Source organism: Phymastichus coffea, unplaced genomic scaffold, assembly GCF_024137745.1.
Source record: "Phymastichus coffea isolate CEN01 unplaced genomic scaffold, Cenicafe_Pcof_1.1 PCOF00162, whole genome shotgun sequence".
NCBI lineage: Eukaryota > Metazoa > Arthropoda > Insecta > Hymenoptera > Eulophidae > Phymastichus > Phymastichus coffea.
The window spans coordinates 238,021-254,873 of record NW_026706973.1 but is presented as its reverse complement, the minus strand read 5'-3'; the positions used below and the strand labels follow the sequence as shown (position 1 = coordinate 254,873).

Sequence of the window (16,853 nt, the reverse complement as noted above, 5' to 3'; positions counted from 1 at the left end):
ATAATGGAGTGTGGAAAGCAAAGCTATGTGAATAAAATGAGATTTTTATTGATCAATGTTGTGCTTGATTTGATGGCTCGAGGCAGACACTCAGCAGAAAGTTGTCGCAGTCTTCGCGATATCTGGCTTTCAGGAGGAATTCCCGAGCGAGAGGCTCGCCTGGATAGTCGCGGCTGAACGCGCGACTCTGGCAATCCTCTAGCCAACCGACCAGCCGATCGATCTTGCCCGTCGGAGTGTCGTCGAGTCTCCAGCAGCCGCTCCTGCGTGATTTGTCGACGATCATTTCTCATTCGAAAGACCATCCACGCTTCGCCGTCATGCCTCATTCCCAGAGTCCTCCAATCACCGTCAACCTTGCTCTCCGTCTCCTCCAATCCCAGTATCATCGCGGTAACGTCGGCGACACTTGGTATCGACGATCGACGATTGTTCATCCAAGCGTCTCGATAACGCCTCGCCCTTGTGTTCGCGAACAGCTTGCTCAGCTTCGTCATCGTCTTGTACTCTGTCTCGTGGTGTGTCCTCAGGTACGCCCATGTTGCCCTCAGCCTTTTGCCCGTTCGGACGAGAGACAAGTTCATTTTTATTTATCTCATTTGTTTGTTTTTTTTTGTTTATAGGCTGAACTTGTGCGAGAGCGTCAACTCGTACGACGTGCCCATGAGCGAGCTAAGACGAAGCGAGCAGCCGCTCTGCCTCGCGAAGAGCTACCGCGAGGCTTTTGATTAAGCGAAGCTTGGTGAACCGAAAGCTTCGTTAGGTCCCGTTGTCACCTGTAGACAGCCGGCGACTGCAGGGCAGCGACGACCGAGCTGGCCGACTGGAAATTGCCCTCTTCCAAGCACTTGTCCGCTGTTCTGATCAGCCTCAACACTAATCTCGATCGTTCTTTCACCTGGGACGCCCGTAGCACTTCGCTCTGCAGCAGACACGCGAGCCTGTGCGCGAAAGCGACCCAAGCCGCGAAGTTCGGCACGTCGCGTGGCTCGCGACGGCGAGCGAGCGTCCTCACCTCGTGGACGCCCACGCGAGCGAAAAGCTCGCACTCGACGAGTGTCAGCTGGCGCGAGAGCGTTGTGCTCGAGAGGCCGTGCAGCGTGACGCGTCGGCCAGGTTTCAATAGCTGGCGAAGACGAGCGGTTGTACTGTGACGGCGATAGCTCTGAAAATAAAGGCAAACGCTGGCAAAGCGACAAACGGAGGCTCGAATGTCGAGAGTCGCGCACTCGCCCCTCCCTTAATCCTTTCAAGTGTCTCCTCGCGTCCCTGTAGACTTCCGCGGCGGCTCTCGGTCTGTACCAGTAGTCCGTCGTCCAGAACAGCAGCGCGCTCCCCGTCGAAGCTCGCGGCTTGAGACTGGCGAGCGAGGCCGTAGCTCGCGCCAGCTGACGTCGCGATATCGGCAGGCGCGACTCGGGCGATCGTCGGCGCACGCGAGCGAGACTTTGCGTCAAGCGCGACTGCAGGGAAACGCGCTCGCCGGGCTCGATCGACCACGGCCCGAAGCCGCGGAGCAAGCGCGAGCTCGGCGAGAGGCTACGCTGGGGGATCGGCGGGTCCTCGGGAGGCGATCGAGCGACTCGGATGTACAGCGAGTGCACGCAGTTCTCGTCGACACCCTCGGCGAAGCGAGCCACTCGGCGCGCGACCGTCTCGCGAGGGGACCCGGTCGAGGCTCGAGCTATCGAATCGTGCCTGAAAGCGACGAGCGACACGGAAACGACGGCTGCCCGGAGGAGAGACGCGCGCGTGCATACTTGACGGTCTGCGAGCTCGTCGCGCCGGCGAGCGCGACGGGTCTCGGGGCGTAGCGTGGGTTCCAGAGTTCCTCGTAATCCGGCCCCAAGTACAGGTACTTCCTCGTCCAACCGGCGCACGACTGTCGACGCGTGGCCGTCTCAGAGGTCCGCAGCAGTCGGTGGACTTGCGCGCACCACTCGTTCCAGCTCTTCGCTCGACAGCCCAGACCTCCGAGCTCGAAGTACTTCGCTCGGCCGTCGACCAATCTGCGCGAATTTTCCAATGGCGCTCCTTCATTCGGGGAATCGAGCGCGGGACGGGTGAGCGAGGACAGACCGCGCTTCCAGGGCTCTCCTCTTCCTTCGCCGAAACACGCTGAGCTTCACGCACTCCAGCGGATAGGCCGACTTGAGCTCCAAGCTCTCGATCCACGGGTCGACGACCCTCGCGCAGCGGAACGCGCTGCCGTCTCCGAGATTGTCGGACGCCACGAGGAGCTTGCTGGAGGTGAGCCCGAGCTGGACCTCGCGCAAGCCCCGACCGTCGCGCGTCGTTTCGGCGAACGGCGACTCGAGGATCAGGCCTTCGCTCGCCACCAGCCCCTCGTACTCGGCGAGGAGCAGCTTGCGGATTCGGCTGGCCATCGAGGTTAGCAAAACAACGGTGTCTCTTAGAAAACGTACGCTTTTATTTACACTATATTACAAGCGACGAGATAACAAAACACTTGAGTTCAATTATATGATCGGAGATTTCTCTTTTTGGGAGGAACTACAAATCTATGCCTATAACGACAAACTTATAGCCTAGAAGCTTATATTGATTCAAGGTCAAAGTATTCGATATATACAAGCTATTTCTCTACTCGATTTTCAACATTTATATCTTTTTATATATTTTTTCTTGTTTTTCTTTTATTTTTTTTATGAGAGAGAGAGAAAGAGGGAGAGAGAGAGTGAGAGAGATAATTCGTTGATGCCAATTACGAGAACAGGTCGCACTTGACGTCTCGATTCATGTCGCTGTGCCTTGGGCAGTCGAACACCTCGGAGAAGGCCTCGAGGTTGGAGACCACGCCGTTGACCTTGAGAGACGGCTCGTACACGTCGTATCTATCGTAGATGTCGCCAATCTCGCAGATCCTCTGAAAAAGTGGGCAGGCGAGAGGGCGAGATGAGCGGAGAGTTGCTCGGGCGAGGGCGAACTCGAGGGCGCTTACCTCCGCGTAGGAGAGGAAGAACAGCTGGCGTCCGGTCATCCTCTCGAAGCCGGGCAGCTTCTCGTCGTCCCGCTCGAATTTCTTGTAAGCCTCGAAGGCGGCCCTAAGGCCGGCCATCTTCTCGTAGATCTTGTCGACCTGGATCGTGTCGAGGTCGATCAGCGAGGTCAGCGGCTGGTCCGCCTTCGCCGCCGACTTCTGCAAGTGGCAACGCGAATCGCGATGAGAGCGCGAAACGCGGCCCGACGGGCGAACGGCGAGGCTTACCTTGTAATTGATCAGCTGACTGGAGAGGCACTTCTCCTTGACTTTGTAGGCGTCGATGGTATCCTGCGAGAGGCCGTCGGTGCTCCTCGTGTAGAACTTGTTGAACTTGAGGCTGTCTGCGAATCGAACGAGGCGGTTTTGAGGGAGCGAGCGCGTCTACGCGTGACGCCGGCGGCGCCGGTCTCTTACCCGTGAGGCTGACGTAGTCGTAGAGAACGGAGCCGAGCATCGAGCCGAAGCTGCCGTAGTTGACCGCGCTGGGCAGCTTCCTGCTGAACAGCCGGTACTTGTCCTCGTTCAGGTACTCCGTGGGTATGACTGCGCGTGTGACGTTCACGGCTGAGTATCGTTAAAAAGCGCGCCGCGGCCGGGCCTTACCTATTCGATTCGCGTGGCCGTTCACCTCGAAGTGGTAGATCGGCGGGGTGAGCTTGCGGGACATGGTGGTCGGGCTGCAAGCGAGAACGAGACCGAGAGCGCGCTTGTAATTGGCAGGCTGGAGAGCCGCGCCGCGAAGTCGTACTCACTCGTAGGTCTGCGGATGACGCAGTCCGCGCAGCTCGTTGACCAGCAGTCGCCTCCTGTACTTGACGACGTTGTCGAAGAAGTTGGCGTGCAGATGCAGCTGAAAAGGCACCCAAGCGGAGTTGGATTTGTCGTCGTCGGCCGAGTGGGATCGTCGACGGGGGATCGCTTCCACTCACGTTTCCGTAGTAATGGTCGACGAAGGTCTTGTTGGTCTGCCAGTAGGGATAGCCCACGGTCATGTCCAGATTGCTCAGCTTGCTCGCGGCCGTGGTCCTCGTCTCCTTGTCCATCCACTTGGCATTGGCCAGCAGGTCCACCAGCGCCTTCCTCACGTTGTCGACCACGTCCTTGGTCTGCGCAGGGCAAACGGCCAATCGGTGAGCGCGTTCGCTTGGTGCGCGACGCCCAGCACCGTTCAACTCACGTAAAGCTTATGCAACTCGGGCACGTGTAGCTTGATGTACTCGTACGTCGCGCCGATCAGCTGGTTGTCCGACTGCTTGATGCAGAAGCTCGATCTGGGAGGACAATCGAATGGCAGCTCGAGCGAGGACCGTCGTCTCTGCGCTTCTTTCTCTTACCTGTCGGCCACGTTCTCGAAGTATGGCGCCAGACTCGGGCCCAAATACTTGCCGATCTGGGCGAGGAACTTGAAGTGGATGTACTTCTCTGGCGGCAAAACGAGGCGAACGAGGTCAGCTAGGGTACTCGCGACAAGCGAAAACGACTCGACCGAGCAATGCAGCCTTACCCACGGTCGCCGGCGGGGTCCGCTCCAAGATCCGCGCCAGCTGCGCGAAGTAGTCCGTTTTCTTGATGACGATCGCGTCCCGTCCCCTGGCGCGCACGTCGGCCGTGCCCAGCAGCACGTTCAGCACCTTCGGCCAGTAGATCTGCGCGCGTGAGAGCAGAAAAACGAGCGTCAGAGAGGAGGAACGGGGGCAGGCCGCGAGCCGGCGCGTACTCACGTAGTTGCGGTTGCCCTCGGCGCTGCACCCTTGGCTGTAGGCGTCGTAGACGTGCTGCCACTCGTCGATGGTCATGCGATTGTCGATCAAGGTGGTCGTGTTCTCCTCGAACATGCCGAGCGGTGGCAGAATCTGCGCGGCCGCAGACGTTGCGCAGACGCAAACAGATCGATTAGAGGAGGCCGCGCGCGAGTGATTGCCGCGCGGGTGCGCGGGTGCGCGAGGCGCTTACCGCGTGGAGCGCGTTGTTCAAGTCGACCACGTCGCCGTAGTCGGTCACGCGGGCCCCCTCGGCGTCGATGTCCAGGCTAGCCAGGATGCCGCTGAAATTCTTGTACTTGAGCAGGCCGTGCACCGAGTAGAAGAACAGCGGCGACGGTGGCATCAGCTGCGGAGAAGCCAGGCTTTTCGGACGGCTCGCCTCGCGCTCGGCCTCCCTCGCCGACCGCGAGCGGCACGCGCGCCCGCGTAGCGATCTGCTCCCGCGTTTTCCGACCGGCCGGCGCTCCTCGAGCGTCACTTCCGCGAAAGAACGAGACTTGGTCGCGCTCGCGACGACGCAATCGCCAACTCGGAATGCAACATTGGCAGTCGATTGTCGATCGATCCCTCGCTCAATTGGCAGAAACTCGAATAAATTGCAGCTGTGGAAACTGCGCACATGTCGCGCGCGCGATCAATTTCATCATTAATCGAACTGATAAAGCGGCGACGTATCGCTCCGCGATAAAGGCGTCCAAGTCGAGTTGGCTCGGCGAGCGCGCGCGAGAAAAAAGGCGCCCGATTTTCGCGGACGGCTGATTTTTTTTTCTCTCTCCGTCTCTCTGTTTCTCTCGTGCGCGCGTTCGGCAAAACCGAGATACCAGCTCAATAGTCCGAGCGAAAAATAGTCGATGACGCGTCTCTCGGCGCGAGATTTTTACGCGCGGATCGAGCCACTCAAGCCCCACTGACGTCGGCGCGATCAGAGCGTGAGAGCGTGAGAGCGAGAGAGAGAGAGAGAGAGAGAGCGGAGGCTGGCGACTCACGGAGATAACATTGACGTCAGAGCGCTGAGGATCGCGGGTAACGTGGACGTTGAAGAAGGCGTGCTCGAAGCCGAAGGAGGCGTAGAAGCCGTCAATGCCGAGCCAGCTCTTGCGCCCGAAGCGCGCGCTCTCGCGGAAGAGGGCCGCGCCGTTGGACAGCCGCAGCAGCCGGCCGAACTCGTGCCTCGTGCGCTGCTCCCCGTCCTCTGTGGGCAAAAGCGCAAAGCGCGAATGAGGCACGGTTCCGGCCCGGGGATCGCCTCGGTCGACTTACTCTGGCGCACGCAGCTGCGGTAGAGCCTCTTCTCCGCGCTCAGCGCTCGGCCGTCCTCGAGCTCGATCGGCTTCTCCAGTATCTCTGCGATTTTTCGGTTCGGTTGCCAATAGGCATATCAAGGGAGAGCCGCCGCCCGCGGGGGCGCGCGATCGAACTCACCCTGTATCTCCTTGGTGAGGGCGCGCACGTTGGTCCGCTTGGCGCCGCAGGCGTGGGCGTAGAAGTCGTCGCAGGCCCCCGGTGTCTTCTTCAGGCTGCGCAGGAACAGCTCGGCTGCGCGCAGGCCAGGGGTCAGAGCGCGGTGGGGATCGGAGGAGGTCGAGCCGCGCATACTCACCGACGTCCTCGCAGCGCGCCTTGTTGCAGGTGTTGGTGTAGGAGTCGTAGGTGGCATAGGCGGCGTAGTCCCTGGCGCCGGCGTCGCGGTGGTCGCCGAGGGTGCTCGTCGCAGCCTCGGCCAGGCGGACGGCGAGCAGTCTGCAAGCAATCGTCGTCCGCGGTCAGGACCTCGTCGGCCGGCCGATCGGGCCACTCGTCGAGCTACTCACAGGACGCCCAGGCGTAGCATCGTCGTGGCGGACAGCGGTCGCTGGAGAGGCTGCGGAACTGGCAAGCGTACGGGAGCGCCGGTGTCGCTCGGAACACTGATCATCGGCACGCGCGCCTCCGCGGGCCCGTCGCTCGCCTCGCGCCTCGCGCCTCGCGCTCCCTTCCCTCCGCTCCGTCGACGCGCGATCTCGCAGCGGCTAGTTGAATCGCGCGCCGAAAACACGCCTTTGCGCGGACCGCCTTTCCCATTGTTGCCAGCTTTTTCTTGTCCTTTTATTTTCTTTTTCTTTTTCGTTCTTTCCCATTCGCTCGCCTACGTGGCTCGCCGGAAGATGCGCGGGCGCGCGCTCGACGAGATGGAGATCGAGAGGAGGAATCGCCGCGCTCGGCGATGCGATTGCGCAACGCCGTGCGCGGCTTATCGCCACCAGATAGCGAGCCTATCGATGATCGCCCGAGGAAAGAAAAAAGGAAGAGAACGGAAAAAAAGGGACGCGCCGATTGCGTCGAATCGCGCGCAGTTCTGTGCGATGGCGTGGCCGGATGATGGCCTCGCGCGCGCCGCCGTGTGATCGGCGATGTATTGCTGTACGTGCACGCGAACGTGTGAGTTTTTCGAGAGAGAGAGAGAGATAGGAAAATACTCGTTACACTCGAGCAACCGTAGCGTGGGCATTGCTCCGTTCAGCGATCGTCTTCTGGGAGTTGCTTGATCGACTTCACCCGCGCGCCTCTCGAACGCTATCGAGCTTCACCTCCGCGGAGATAACGGCGGCAAGGCGGAAATGAAATTTCCTTCGACTTTTTCACCGCGAGATTTTTCGCGAACTTCCGCACGCCACGGAAGATAAAATAAGAAAATAGGGAAGAAATTATGAAATTGATCGTCGGCTGGTCGCAAGAATATTACGTCAGAAAAGTCGAAATCTGACGCAAATCGAGCAGAACTTTCTCTATATACCTACATTTATTCCGGACGGATGCGTTACGTGACATTGATCTCGAAACGAGAATAGTCCATAAAGTCGAGAACAGGACAGCTATAAGCACCGCAAGTCCTCGATCCGCACTCGGTCACTTTCGATCGCTTCGATCACGTCGAAGGGCTTCGATGGCCTTCAGCATGCGAGTCTCAACGACCGCGATCGACTTCGGCGATAGTCGAGCGCAACGCAATCCTGGCGCGTGAGGATACGCACGTAGGTCCGCTCGCGCTCTGCTCGACCAATCGATCGTCCTAGGAATCTTAGATCTCTCGGCTGCGAGGCGTGCGAGCGCGCGTTTTTTCCGATGTGGGTCACGCGCTCTTTTCGTCTTTGTATCATCGGTCAACCGAGCGAGTATTACGTCAGTGGAACGCCGCGAATGTTCGAACAGGGGAAATGCTCGAATAGATTTGCGAATCAGCATCCTGTGAACAGATTCAAATTGTACAAACAAACTCGTTTCAGTTTGAAGGTTCTACTCGCTTGAAGAAAGAAATTAAAATGAGTAGGGAGTTACCAAATTAGGTATTTTTTTGCTCGAAACGAGTATTAAAATGATGGGATTTGAGAGTTGACGATTGATTATTTCAAATGTATTAGTTCTGCTTTTCCAATCGAATCCAAGCTACCCAGAACATTTCTCAAGAAATCTGGAGCACCACCCTTACGTCCACGACATCGATAGCAAACATGGCGATCGGCAATTTGGCGGACTCGCACGTAGCTCGTGGCGAGACAGCCAGAACGCTGATCGAGCGGAGAAAGAAAGATAAAATAAAACAATATCCACGCACGAAAACCCGGCGAGCGCGACGCGCGTGACTCACCGATCGAGCGTGGTGGGATCCTCGCGCGCCATAACAGTTTTTCGTTGACAGAATTTGCTCGTGAACGATTATACGGAAAGCCCGGGAATCGGAGGACTGATGCTCCGCTCAATCGTCGATCCTACGTGCCAAGCTTCAACTAGCAACGTCAGGAGATAGCGTCGATGCGTCGAAGCGCAACGGCAATTCAAGTTGAGTTTAAGAACGACAAGGGAGTTGAACGTTTATTTCGACAACTCGCGCTCGCGAGATGCGTCGGAGGCGAATCTAAAATCCTGGCGTTCGCTCGACAATTGATCTTCCGTCATTTTCGTTGAGGGCGAAACACTCGAGGCTGCAGCGAGAAGCATACTCGGCTAGCCGTTCGAAAACTCCCGCGACGAGTTGCTTTACACGGCAAACACGGCGGAGCTAAAAATACGAGCGAGCCGAGCGATCGATTGGAGCAGCGATCGTTCGTTCGCCGGCTTATTTTCAGCCGCTCTACGCGATTGCCGCACGCGCTCCTCGACGATAACTCGAAGGTTTTCGGCGAGCCCGTGCCGAGGCCCGCCTCGAGCAAATCTATTGAATTTCATCGATGACGTTCATAAACAGGACGGTGGCGCTGAAAAGTGACGAGCGGCTAAAACCCCAGGTCGGTACTTCGAAATAACTTTGATGACTATTCGAAAAGCGTTACTTTATTCAACGTGACTCGGGTGTATGCACGTGAAATGATTTATGGACGAAATATGCGTATATATCATCGGAACGTATAGCGCGTGAGTCACCCATTGCTCCGGCGAAATACTTTGGAGCGCGCGTGCGTCTTTCGGCTGTTGTAGCCGTGCGAGGCCTGCCGCGTGTGCTCGGATACTAGGCGTCAACAGCCGAGCGGAAAATCGGCTCGGGCGCTACACCGTGGCGAGATTCACGCGGAAGTGACTTTTCGCTTGGTCGCGAGTGTCCCATCGCGAGCCGAGTCCTCGTTCTCCGTTGGAACGAGTGAACCGCTGAAAGGCCGTAGCGTCAGCGGAGAAAGGTTAGCGAGAAACACGACGCATGGGTGAAGGGGGGTCGCGCAATCAGATGACAAGTCTTGCATGAATTGGTATATTATTATCGTTAGACTACAAAAACGTAAAGTTATCCGTGAAAGTAAAATGACTTAAAACTTATTTTTAAAAACATCAAAGACAAGAAACGATCGCCGCTGGGATGCCTGCTGGCGGCCAGTGCAGCGTCGTCGAACAATTGCTTCGCGAGACGAGTAACAACGCCAAGCACTCGCGCTCTGAAACTCGGTCGTGCGCGCGAGAGCAGTTGAGAAGCGTTGGAGAGGAAAGATGATGCGCCGGCGAACGCGCGCGAAGAGTCACCCGGTCATCGAGCTGTACACGCCGTTCAGCTTGTACGAGATCAGCTTGAGCAGCTCGTTCTTGCACTGGTCGTTCATCGCCATCAGTTCCGGCCTCTTGATGAAGTCCGCCAAGCGACGCGCGATGAACTCGGTGGCGTTCGCCACCAGATACGGGGCGTTGTTCTTGACGGCCAGCTCCAGGTAGCTTATCGCGTTGCTCTCGTTCATCTTCTTGAAGAGCAGCTTCTCGCACAACAACTTCAATCCATGTACCTCGTATCTGTGGGCCGCCTCGAACAGCTCGTCCAGAATGTCCTCGTAGTCCTGGATGACCCTCGTGTAGATGTAGCGGACCAGCTCCTTGATCACCTGGTACGGGAAATCGACAATCGTTACCACGCTGTCCTGCTTGCCGTCCGAGCTCGCGAGAAGCATCCTGCGGAAAACTGCACTCTGGCTCGCGACGACGACCCGGTGGAGCTTCAGCTTCTCCGTCCCGACGTGGAAAGTGCAATCGCTGAACTCGGCGTTGACCAGCAGAGTTTTGAAGTAGTACGTGACGTGCTGGGCAAACGACAGGTTTTCATCGCATATCGCCACCGTGTGCACCTCCTCGATCGTGCAGCTGATGATCAGGGTGTCGCCCCGCAGAAAGTTGAACTTTTCCTGCGTGAGGATGTCTTTGGGAAAGAAGCGCAGGTGGCCCCAGTCGTTGTTCCCGTCGAAGACGTAGCCGTCCGGCGGCTGCAGCATGTAGAGGCTCGCGCCGTAGACGCTCACGAGGTTGACCGTGTGCCTCAGCCACACCTGGTGATCGCTCATCAGCATCAAGTAAATCGCGACGTAGTTCGAGACGTCCGCTCCGCTCGCGTCGTCCGGCAGGGTGCCGGCCGGATAGAGCCGCAGTCTCCATCGTAGCCCTCGCGGGCAGAACTTGGAGGTCTCGAACTCCGGCGAGCAGATGGCCTCGCCCACGTCCAGATGGATCTTGCTGAAGTTGCGGATTTTCCAGAGGTAGTACGAGTCCGAGATCTGCAGCTCGCCGACCTCCTTGCCCCACCTCTTCGCGGCCGCTCGCCTGGCCATCGCGCTCGCCGGGCTTGTTCCGCCTGAAATCGTCGCCTCGCAGCTGATTCGCGACGGCCGCTCGCGCCGTTGCCCTCGCGAGATCGGCGAGACACTGACCGGACTGGACCTCCCGCGGGCGGCGCGGAGCGCGCCCCTTCTACGCTGCGCGTGCCAAGTTCCTCGCCGGATCACGGCGTTCGTCAGTTGGCAAGCGATTGTCGCGGGCATTGTCATCGGAAACGTAAACATTGGGGCGGTCGGCGGCGGCTTTCTCGACGAGTTAGTTTATCCGACTCGGATTACGTCCCTCGCTCGCTTGGATCGGCGCACTCGACGACCGTGCGAGCGAGTTCGCGAGGCTGAGACGCGTGGCTCGGCCGACTGACAATAACAACGACCGAACGCTGCGATAGGACGCCTTCGGCGCGTGCGACCATCGTCCATACTGCTTTCGTACGTTTTCATAATAATACACACGCGTTGTGGCAACACAGCGTGTCTTGCAGCTTACGCCGGATTCTAATGTGTCGCGTCGGCACCTAAAATTTCACACTTTTCTGCCTCGGTCAGCTTGGATTCCAAGAGTCTCCTCGAGAAGCCGCGCACGATGAACAACGACGAGCCAGCCGAGACAGCCGAGACAACCGAGACAGCCGAGCGGACTGACGGCAAACATTGACTCGGCAAGCACGAATATTCGCGTTTATCTAATCTCTAGCGTCTCTGCGCACTTTCCGCGCTTTCATTCGTAGCTGAACTTCTCGATAAGGAATTGTTTTTCAGCTGGTGTACGCTCGACGCGCGGCGCGAGAGCCACGAAAAATGGCGCAGAAAGAGGAAAACAGAATTTCGATAGTCCTTCCGCGTTCAGCTTCACTTGCTCGTCCGCTTGACGGCGATGCTGCTCAGCAGCTCGTCCTTGCAGGCCGGGCTCAATTGCTTGAATTCAGGCTTGGCGACGAACTCGGCCAAACGACCGAGCACCAACTCGGTCACCTTGGCTCGCAGAATGGTCGTGTGGAACCTCGTGGCCAGCTCCAAGAGGCGCAGGGCGTTGTCGGCATTCAAGCTGGCGCAGAGGGATTTCTCGCAGAGTACCTTCAGCTTGTCCACGGAGTACCTGTCGGCTGCCGCGAGAAGCTCTCCGGCAATGTCGTCGAGGCGTTTGATCTTGGCCGTGTACATGTAGCGGAACATCTCCTTCGCCACGTCGTACTTGATGCCGACCACCTCGTAAACCTGCTCCGTCGGCGGCTTCGGCTCTTTACGCTCTTGCTCGAACGTCGTTTGGAAAACGGGGCTGAAGCTGGCGAGAATTGCCTTGTGCAACTGCAGTCGTTTCTTGCCGACGATCACCGTCACATCGCTGAAGTCCCCGCTGTCAAGCAGCTTCTCGAAGTAGCCCAACATTTGCGAGCTGTGATCTACGGCGCTTTCGTCCCCGTCGTCCTCCTCGTCCTCGCCGTCCTCGTCGTCGTCGTCGTCGTCGTCGTCGTCGTCGTCGTCGTCACTCTCGCCGGTCGACAAGACGCTCGTCGAGAAAATAGAGCAACGCACGATCAGCGTGTCGTTCTTCGCCGCTTGCGCGATCAGCTGCTTGTGCGCAAATCTGGGCCAGCCCCAGTCCTGGAGAGATCGGAAGGTGCGCTTCTCCCGAGTGCATTGCCTGACGGCCTCGCCGTCCGAGTCGATCGCCACCGAGATGGCGAATTTCGTCGACGTCCTGGCTTTGTGCACGGACTGCAAGTAAGCCGCCGCGTGGTCCCCGCTGTCCTTGTCGAAGCCGCCGGGATACAGTTTCAGTCGCCACCGCAGAGCTGCACCGCTGCAGTGCGACGTGGAAAATACAGGCGAGCACATCGGCTTGCCCGTGGGCACGTCCACACCGCCGAACCGCTTGATTTCCCACCTGCACCTCGCCTCTAGCGACGTGATTTCACCGACGCTCGGCTCTTCGCCCATTTCGACGCTCCGGCAACTCCGCGCGCGCTGTCCCGGCCGCCGCTTCGGCTTGCAAACTTCGCGAATCCCCGCCGTTGCTCCGACGGGCGTCGGTCGATCGCGAAAGAGCAGGCTACCCGCGCCTATACCTTTGCGACTGCCGCCACTTCTCGAATGACTGGATCGCAGGCGTTTATCTTATCTTCTTGTCTTCGATTTAGCAACTGCACGAGATGGCGCGTGGGAGGGACCCACGCCGTATTTAGAAGAAAAAGTAGGTCGACTGTTTTTCTTTTCGTGCAGTGCGACGACGGATGGGTTATCGGATGTAAACGCGACGTTCATTCTTTTTTCTATCGGTTTCACGCCTTCGTAACTGTCGCTAGAGATGCTCGAGGACTGCAGCTACGTCGACCGACGCGCCGGCGCAATAATCGGACTTGTCGGCCGAGTGTTTGCATCGGAATTTCGAATCCGAAGAATTTTACGCTCGTCGCGTCTGCTTCGATCGATGTACCGCGAAGATAGGACTTTGGAGATTCGACACGCGAACATTTTTCTCCAGATTGCGGAAGGTGCTCGTTAACGACGGAGATCGACGCTCGCTCGGAACGCGGGATCCACGACTAATTGGCACGTTCCGAGCTACGGAAAAACGTGGCATTAGTTTCGTTTTGTCCGTTGCTTTGACGCGACCCTCGGGAGGCCTAATTATCGCAATGGATATCCAAAGATTAAAGGTTTGAAATTGTCCTACATTTACGACCTCTATGATTCTGGTTTCTCGGAAAGGCGATCGTAAAAGCGCGAAGGACGCGCGCGGTCGTAAACGGCAGTAGGCAATTGCGGACTGGCGGAGGGCGGCAGTCCTCGACGAGCGAGCGCGCGCGCGCGAGACATGCTGGGCCAGCAGCCAAGGCCGCGGGCCGCGCCGGACCTGCTGCGGCTGCTGTCGGCGGAGGACGCGCGCCAGGTGGTGTTCGTGCGCGAGCCCGGGGCCCCCGGGCCGGACGAGCGGCTCGCGGCGGCGCTGCGCGCGCGGATGCCCGCGTGGCAGGCGAGCTTGGGCGGTGGCGCGCTGCCGCTGCACCGCTCGCCCGCGCTCTTCGTGTGGACGGCGAGCCGCGCGCCCGACCGGCGCCGGCTGCGCCAGCTGCGCCGCCTGGCCGCCGACGGCGCGCGCGCGCGCTTCCTGCTGGTGCGGCCGCGCGGCCGCGGCAGCGAGGCCGCGCTGCGCCTGGCCTGGCGCGAGCGCCTGCTCGACTTCACGATCGCCGAGCCGCGCGGCGTGCACCACTTCAACCCGTTCAGCGGCGAGTACCGGCGCGAGGCCCCCCGCGCCTGCGCGCGCCTCTTTCCCGACAAGCTCGCCGACCTGCACGGCCACGAGCTGCGCGTGGGCGTGCTGCGGCACGCGCCCTACTCGCGCGCCAGCTGCGCCGCCGGCAGCCGCTGCCACTTCGGCTTCGCCTACGGGGAGCTGCTGCGCTGCCTGAGCCGCGCGGCCAACTTCCGCGTGCGGCCCCGCGTGGCCGACCTGGCGGGCTACGGGCTGCTGCGGAGCGACGGCAGCGCCACGGGCCTCATCGGCCAGGTCGTCCGGGCCGAGCTGGACCTGCTGGCCTTCGGGGCCTTCCTGTTCCACTCCCCGCTGGACGCGTCGGTGAGCGCGCGCGCCGCGCCCCGCGTCCCGCGGCCGCCCGCGCTCATCCGCCGCTCGTCGCAGGTCGACCGTACCGCCTACGTGGACGTGGACGAGGGCTGCGCCGTGGCGCCGCTGGGCGGGCCGGGCGGCGCGCGGCCGGGCGGCGCCGTCGGGCGGTCCGCGCCGGCGGCCGCCGCGCTCGTCGCGCTCGTCGCGCTCGTCTGCCTGGCGGCGCGGCTGCTCCGGCTGCCGGACGCCCGGCTGCGGCGGCCGCTGCTCGCGCTCCTCCTCGTGCTCGGGCTCTCCGCGGGCGGCGCGCCTCGGGCGCTGCGCAGCCGCCTCCTCTACGGCTCCGTCATGGTCGTGTCGCTGTTCTACTCCTCGGGCTTGTTCGCTCGGCTGGCGAGCGCCGGCCTCGGCAGGGGTGGCACCGTGCCGTTCCGGTCCTACGCGGAGCTCGACGCCTCGGGCCTCGCGCCCGTGCTGCACCCCAACCTCTACAACCTCACCTTCGGCTTCGCCGACGACGAGCACTTGGCCAGGTGGGTTGCTGGTGGGGCCCAGGTGCGACCTGGGCGACCGCCCGAGCCAACCGTCGTGCCAACCGTGTGCGCGTTTCAGCTTGGGCAGGAAGGCGGTGCTGCGCGCGGACGCCGCGGACGTCTGCCCGAGGTGGCTGCTGGCCAGCCGGAACGTCAGCTGCGTGCTCGGCAGCCTGCTAGCCGGCGCCCAGGTGCGGGCGCACAGGAACGCGATGGCCGTCGGCCGGCCGTGCTTCTGGTCGGTCACGCGCAGCTTCGTGCTGCCGCGCGCCTCGCCCTACACCCAGCGCTTCGACCGGCTGATCCGCAGGGTCGAGCAGTCCGGGCTGCGCAGCGCCTGGCTCCTCGGAACGTTCCACGACTTGCGCCGGGCGGGCGGCGCCGAGCGCGTCGGTGACCGCGACGGCGACGGCAAGCTGGACGAGGCCGAGGTGGAGGGCCTACTCAGGGACGACACCGTCAAGTCGGCCCGGCACTTGGTCGCCTTCGGCTACGCGCTCGCCACCTGCGCGTTCGTCGGAGAGTTGCTGCTCGCGCGGCTGCGCAAGCGGGGGCTCCGCGAGCTGGCCGACGCTTCCGCGGGCCGCACCGCCGGATCGTCGAGCGTGAATCTGGCAGCAGCCGATCCACGAGTGGACCAGTCGCGTGCACGCGCGTGTCGTCGTTGCAGTGGAACGGGCCGACATCGACGCGGCGCTGGCGAGCGGGTCTCTTCAGCGGAGGCGCGCTCGGACTCCTCGTGTGCCCGCGGTGCTTGGGGGATGCTTTCCGCTGGATCGCCGGTTGCGGGAGGACTCGCCAAGCGAGCGGCACGCTCGGGGACGTCGGGCATCAACGACGGCCGGGCACTCGATGTACTTGTCCCTCGCTATATTTACAAATAAACCTTCACGACGTTACCTTCAGCTCTTGTGTCGCATTGCACAGCCTCACCTATGCGTGTCGTGTGCCGGTGATCGGTCGAGCGAAGGAAACGCCACGAACTCCACTCGAGGGTCGACCCGCCTCGTAGCTCGCGACGTTTCCAACTCGACTCGTCGTCGGCATAGACCGAATAGGAAACCTCGCCGATTAGCCGACGTCGAGATCGCAGCTGTCAATTGTTAGTGGTTGTCGAACGGGCCGACGACCATCCATATGGTTCATGTCAATCACAACGCGAACTCCTTTCACGGTCGCTATTAGTGGCGATGAGTCAAGCTTTTGTCGATAATCCGCTACTGATTCGCTGCACGCGACCCTGAAGGCTACAACGCACTGATGATATGTCGATAATTCGGGAATACTCTTCGACCGGTTATTCGCTGTGTATACTAGGCTGTTTAAAGAACTACTCGAGCCCTCGTTATTGTAGACATGGTCTAATAACTATAATTTTTTATCGTCAAATGGCAAACGAGACAGATTAGCCCAGAAATTCCTTTAACGATAATCTTTCGACCGACGAAGATTTTTTCTAGCTTCGGCAAAGCCTATTTCACAGGTACAGCGTTCGCGTTCAAAGTCGGACAATCGATTCAATTAAAAATTAAAGAATGAAGTTTTTCTTGCTTCTCTTCTACTGATCGATACCTTTCTCGCTATTGCTCGGTATAAGTGTTGTCTTTGTCGCTGCTGTTTAATTCTCGACATTTTTTTTCAATGGTTGACTGAAATAAATACTTGCTTTCTTATAATCTTGATCCAATGGAACTTTTGCCTCATTTCGATTGGCAAATAACTACGCAACAGTTTCGATCGTAGACAAATGGGACGACTTGATTACAGTGAAATGCACTATAATCAAAATTGCAAAGATCGCCAAGGAAGATATTGTCCTGTTAGCATACAAACCGGAAGATCTTATTGCTTTTTTCGCAAACGAGCCGAATAGAGCGATTGTAAAAATAAGTATTTTCGCTCAATCAATTCCATGACTACGAG

At 59.4% G+C, this 16,853-nt stretch overlaps 5 protein-coding genes across 7 annotated transcripts; 1 reads left to right on the top strand and 4 right to left on the bottom strand.

The window, feature by feature from the left end:
* Positions 1–9: 9 nt before the first annotated feature.
* On the bottom strand, positions 10–2,387 carry LOC131672924 (uncharacterized). Its single transcript, XM_058950477.1, is given in 6 exon segments — positions 10–247; positions 249–552; positions 777–1,166; positions 1,168–1,698; positions 1,761–2,073; positions 2,075–2,387. Coding segments are annotated over 6 exon segments (2,046 nt in total). The 3' UTR covers positions 10–52.
* Positions 2,388–2,446: 59 nt separating this feature from the next.
* On the bottom strand, positions 2,447–9,320 carry LOC131672928 (neprilysin-1-like). The gene is made up of 17 exons (XM_058950490.1): positions 6,579–9,320; positions 6,368–6,507; positions 6,190–6,303; positions 6,028–6,111; positions 5,754–5,959; positions 4,958–5,113; positions 4,726–4,857; positions 4,509–4,650; positions 4,339–4,426; positions 4,182–4,275; positions 3,934–4,110; positions 3,757–3,854; positions 3,608–3,681; positions 3,419–3,547; positions 3,230–3,345; positions 2,963–3,160; positions 2,447–2,887 (listed from the first exon to the last, which is right to left on the bottom strand). The coding sequence occupies exons 1-17, from the start codon at positions 6,680–6,682 to the stop codon at positions 2,726–2,728; spliced, it is 2,214 nt and encodes a 737-aa protein (XP_058806473.1). The 5' UTR covers positions 6,683–9,320; the 3' UTR covers positions 2,447–2,725.
* A 153-nt stretch (positions 9,321–9,473) lies between these two features.
* On the bottom strand, positions 9,474–10,830 carry LOC131672931 (speckle-type POZ protein-like). Its single transcript, XM_058950495.1, has one exon. It carries the CDS (start codon positions 10,818–10,820, stop codon positions 9,750–9,752), a length of 1,071 nt encoding a protein of 356 aa, XP_058806478.1. The 5' UTR covers positions 10,821–10,830; the 3' UTR covers positions 9,474–9,749.
* A 15-nt stretch (positions 10,831–10,845) lies between these two features.
* Positions 10,846–12,921, bottom strand: LOC131672930 (speckle-type POZ protein B-like). Its single transcript, XM_058950494.1, has one exon. It carries the CDS (start codon positions 12,762–12,764, stop codon positions 11,676–11,678), a length of 1,089 nt encoding a protein of 362 aa, XP_058806477.1. The 5' UTR covers positions 12,765–12,921; the 3' UTR covers positions 10,846–11,675.
* A 719-nt stretch (positions 12,922–13,640) lies between these two features.
* LOC131672929 (uncharacterized) lies at positions 13,641–16,204 on the top strand. Of its 3 annotated transcripts, none has more exons than XM_058950492.1 (3): positions 13,641–14,406; positions 14,470–14,930; positions 15,010–16,204. In XM_058950492.1, the coding sequence occupies exons 1-3, from the start codon at positions 13,642–13,644 to the stop codon at positions 15,812–15,814; spliced, it is 2,031 nt and encodes a 676-aa protein (XP_058806475.1). In that variant the 5' UTR covers position 13,641; the 3' UTR covers positions 15,815–16,204. The 3 variants fall into 3 exon arrangements, with proteins under 3 accessions (XP_058806475.1, XP_058806476.1, XP_058806474.1); XM_058950493.1 differs by having other exon boundaries at positions 13,641–14,930; positions 15,010–15,168; positions 15,241–16,204; XM_058950491.1 differs by having other exon boundaries at positions 13,641–14,930.
* Positions 16,205–16,853: the final 649 nt, after the last annotated feature.